Source organism: Myotis davidii, unplaced genomic scaffold (genome assembly GCF_000327345.1).
Source record: "Myotis davidii unplaced genomic scaffold, ASM32734v1 scaffold581, whole genome shotgun sequence".
Classification (NCBI taxonomy): Eukaryota; Metazoa; Chordata; class Mammalia; order Chiroptera; family Vespertilionidae; genus Myotis; species Myotis davidii.
Window position 1 is genome coordinate 936,906 of NW_006291426.1, and position 4,662 is coordinate 941,567.

At 33.6% G+C, this 4,662-nt stretch overlaps 1 protein-coding gene across 3 annotated transcripts in view; it reads right to left on the bottom strand.

The window, feature by feature from the left end:
* Positions 1-902: 902 nt before the first annotated feature.
* MRPL42 (mitochondrial ribosomal protein L42) overlaps positions 903-4,662 on the bottom strand; it is a 29,875-nt gene continuing 26,115 nt past the window's right edge. For all 3 annotated transcript variants that reach the window (XM_006764641.2, XM_015564523.1, XM_006764643.2), the window contains one exon: positions 903-1,065. In XM_006764641.2, the coding sequence (XP_006764704.1) occupies positions 1,020-1,065 (46 nt within the window). In that variant the 3' untranslated portion in view covers positions 903-1,019. The remainder of the gene's footprint in view (positions 1,066-4,662) is intronic.

Below are 4,662 nucleotides of genomic sequence, written 5' to 3' on the forward strand. Positions count from 1 at the left end.
GGAACGTTGGTTTTCTCCGTCACTGAAGCAAGCAAGCCTCATGTTAGTTTCAAGCTGCCTGCCTGCCGGCCGCCATCTTGGCTGATTAGCCAATGGGAAGGGTAGCGGTTGTACGCCAATTACCACGTTTCTCTTTTATTAGATAGGATTATTGTGTTACTTTCCATATGAACAACTATAAACCTACTTTTGCCCACCCTTGTATAAGCCAGTAGTGACAAAAAACAGCAGGATATACTATTAACATTCTCATAACACTAGGTTAGTGATATAGATTGCATGTGTTCCAAAGCTAGCATAAATTTAAAACAGCTAAAAAAAATTTCAAGCAATGCACATAATATAGTCTTCATAGCAAAGTACATTCCTGGGTGAAAGAAAACACCCTTTGTTGTTATGATGCACTGTAAAAGAGCTTTGGAGACTGACCAGTTCGGATCCTGGCTCTTCCACTTGCTAGGTAGGTAGGTCACTTACTGTCCATTATCTATAAAATGAGGATGATGCTCTTTCTTGAAAGGATTATTGTGAAAATTTAATAATGATGTATGTAAAGGACCTAGGTATGTAAAGGACCTAGTAGATAGTAGTAACTGATTTAAGTGTAACTAATTTAATTATATCCTAGATGCCAACCCCCTCGCTCCCAAACATAAAATGTTTTCTGAGTAGACTTTCTGAGTTTCATTCTAAAGGCAATTTTAAAATCCTCAGAAGGAAACCATGCACATTTTTAATATTCACTCTACTAACAATACGTGGCTCACAATGTAGAATATTTCATCATACTAGTCACATAAAAATAAATAAAAGACTAATATCTCAAAGGAAAATAAAGTAGGTTTCTCTAAATAAGAATGTCAAATCCAGAATTAATATATATAAAGAAATACACATTCTAATAGATGAAAAGGCATTTTATTATTATTTTACTACATAACGTAGTAGTGAATATATCTGATTGCATTTTCTCAAATGGCAAATGAGAACAGGACAGCATTTTACTGAAAACCTCAATATCATCTGTCTTTTGGAGGATTCAGTTTCCTACGACGTGTATGATACCTTGAAAAGAAAAAAGTATTTAAGATAATTTATTTTAGTAAAAGCGTTTCTGACAGAAATATCAAATTTCTATTATTATTTTGCCATCTATTAATACTCAATGAAATCAAACTACATACATATGCTGTTAGCTATATCTCATTTAGTTCTTAATAAGCCACATTTCCCCAGAGTGAAAATTGTTTTCTATTAATTAAACACTTTGGAAAATCTTCATTCAGATCTTGATGATAACTTCAATATGGCAACCTGGATGACTGTTAAAACCTAATAATTAACTAAAAATTATCTTTATAATAAAGAAAGCACATTATCAACATGCTCTATTAAAGTTTTATTTGAAACGGAATTTTTTCTTCTAAATGGAGGGTTCAAGCTGCAAAAGTATGTTTTAATATACACTAAGATACAGTTATACAGCTAGTAATCCATTTATGGAAAAATGTGCAATATCACAAAATATGGAAGAAATGAAAATTAAAACAGCGAAGAAACTTTTATTGTTTGCAATTACAAATATTTTTAAATTCATACTGCCCAATCTAAGCACAGGAGTGGTGAAATAAGCAATATTAGACCTGACTGATTGAAGTATTAACTGGTAAAATATTTCTGAAAAGCAGTATTAGCAATATATATATATATATTTTTTTTTTTTTTTTAATTTTTAAACAGTCATAACTTTTGATCTAGTAATTCCTCTTCTGGAAATCTATCCTAAAGCAATATAGAAAAGTAGTTAAAATAAAATGCATTGTTAGCAGTGATCATCTTTGAGTAAATTCACCATGAAGAATTCTTCTTTTTGCTTCTCTGCATTACCTTATTTTCTCTATTAAGAAAATTTCTGCAGAGTACATGTGGTTTTTGTTGATGAGTTATCTTCAAAAAAATTCCCCTAAAGCCAGATTTTGGCAAGTTGATCTGAGTAAGGTTGTTTCTTTAACTTTTTAAATCTATTATGAAAAAAATACAATGTATGGATTTCTATACCATAAATGATGATACATGTATCTTATGCTCTTTAGTTGTGATGATTAAGATATCAAAAGCAGCTCTGGCCTGCTTTACTCAGTGGTTACAGTGTCAGCCTGCAGAACAAAGGGTCACAGATTCCATTACCAGTCAAGACCATGTACCTGGGTTGCAGGTTCGATCCCCAGTCAGGATGTGGCTCATGAGTCTCTTTCAAATCTATGTTTCTCTCTCTCTCTCTCTGTTCTCTCTCTCTCTCGCTCTCTCTCTCTCTCTCTCTCTCTCTCCCTCTCCTCCCTCCCTTCCACTCTCTCTAGAAATCAATGGAAAAAATATCCTTCGGTGAGGATTAACAACAACAAAAAAGATTATCAAAAGCATTTTTTGCTCATTTTAAGGTTTCATATAAGCAACTTTCCTATACATTTTTTCTGATGTTGACTTTTTTTAACTATTTGTGAAATATAGCCTTGGCCAGTGTGTACTGAAAGGCTGCCAATTTGATTCCTGGACAGGACACATACATGGGTTGTGGGCTTGATCCCCAGTAGGGGGCGTGCAGGTGGCTGCCCATCTATCAATGTTGCACTTTCACATTGATGTTTCTCTCTCTCTCTCCCTTCCTCTCTCTCTCTAAAATTCAATAAACTATTTTAAAAAATTAAAAACTTGTGAAATTTATAAATTAATTTAAAAAGAAGTAAGTACATCTATATATACTAACATGGAATATTAAGTTACAGAATAGTACATACACCTTATCTGTGACAACATGGATGAACCTAGAGGGTATTATGCTAAGTGAAATAAGTCAGCCAGAGAAAGACAAATATCGTACGATTCCACTTATATATATGTGGAATTTTAAAAAACAAAATAAACGAAACAGAAACACACTCACAGAGAACAAATGAGAGGAAAGTTAGGAAGCTGGGTGAAAAAGGTGAAGGGATTAAGAAGTACAAACTGAGAGTTACAAAATAGTAACAGGGGTGTAAAGTATAGCATAGGGAATACAATCAATAATACTGTAATAATTATGCATGGTGCCAGGTAGGTACCACAACACTTATTAGGAGGGATCATTTTGTAAGTTATATAAACCACTATGCTATACACCTGAAGCTAATATAATATTGAATGTCAACTATAATAAAAAAAAATTAAAAAAATACGTATAGCAAATCATTTATGTAACCATTTCTACATGTACTTATATTGGCACAGTACTAATGCAATAGAATCCCCAAAGGTATTCACTCAATGAAGCAGGGGTTTGGGAAATCATAAACTTTTTGAAATTATTTATAAAATTTAGAATATGCATTTTTCTGGGAAATGGATTCACATGTTTCATCAAATTTTCAATGAAGTCTGTGGTCCTAAAAATGCTAAATGTGCCCTAATCGGTTTGGCTCAGTGGATAGAGCGTCAACCTGTGGACTGAAGGGTCCCAGGTTCGATTCCAGTCAAGGGCATGTACCTTGGTTGTGGGCACATCCCCAGTAAGGGGGTGTGCAGGAGGCAGCTGAAACGATGTTTCTCTCTCATCGATGTTTCTAGCTCTCTATCCCTCTCCCTCTCCCTTCTTCTCTGTAAAAAATCAATAAAACAATATTTAAAAAAAATACTAAATATGAGCCAGCTTTTACATTGCTCAACTATTTTCACTATTCAAGAGTGACTTCAAAATGCTTGAGACCCTGATAGCCCTAAACCTAACAAGGTCAAGTTCTAAAATATGCTCAGTGTCAAATAGTCCAATAGCATTTATAGATGTCTTATCATGCATGGATTTTCATTATGTGCTACAATCACTAACCAGAAATAAGTACATTAATTTTAGAGTGTCTTTCTAACTTATCCAGAGTAAGATCCTTTAGAGAATAAAACCCACCCTATAATAACAAAAGAGTTAAGCTGAGAGTGCTCCTGGCAAATCAATAGGTATATCATTACCCTTCTTAAATTACATAATGACTCAGTGATATCTGGAATATTTGTCCACAATTTTTAATCCAGAGTAAAACTTTACCTCCTGGTTCACACTGCAGCTAATTCCCAAATCTGTTTCCTACTAATGATACCAGCTAATATTTGTTTCCTCCATGGAAAATATTAAACTAGCTATTTAAATAAAACAGTATTGTTATTTGTACATTTATAGGACTGCTCTACATTTCAGAAATTTAGAATTAATTTCCAGACCCGTCTTATCTTCCATATAGCCTTCTTCCAATCCTTTCCACTCTACATTTAGTGGAGCTATGTTTACTTACTACTTTCGTATTTATGAGCACACATGGAATACAGAGATGTATTATAAAGTTGTACACATGAAATTTATGTTATTAACCAATGTTACCACAATAAATTTAAAGAAAATAATCAGAATCATTCACTCGTTCACCTGTTCGTTCATTTTTAAATATAAGTATCTACTATGTGCCAGGTACTATTTCTAGGTGCTAAGGATTCTGTAGTGTACAAAACAAGACAAACCCCCCACCCTCATGAAGATTACATTCCAATGCAGAAAACAAAATAAATAAGTTGGCCAGGGAAGGCTATAGTGAGTAAAAACCTGAAGGAAGCGAGAGAGCTAGCTTTGCTGATATCAGC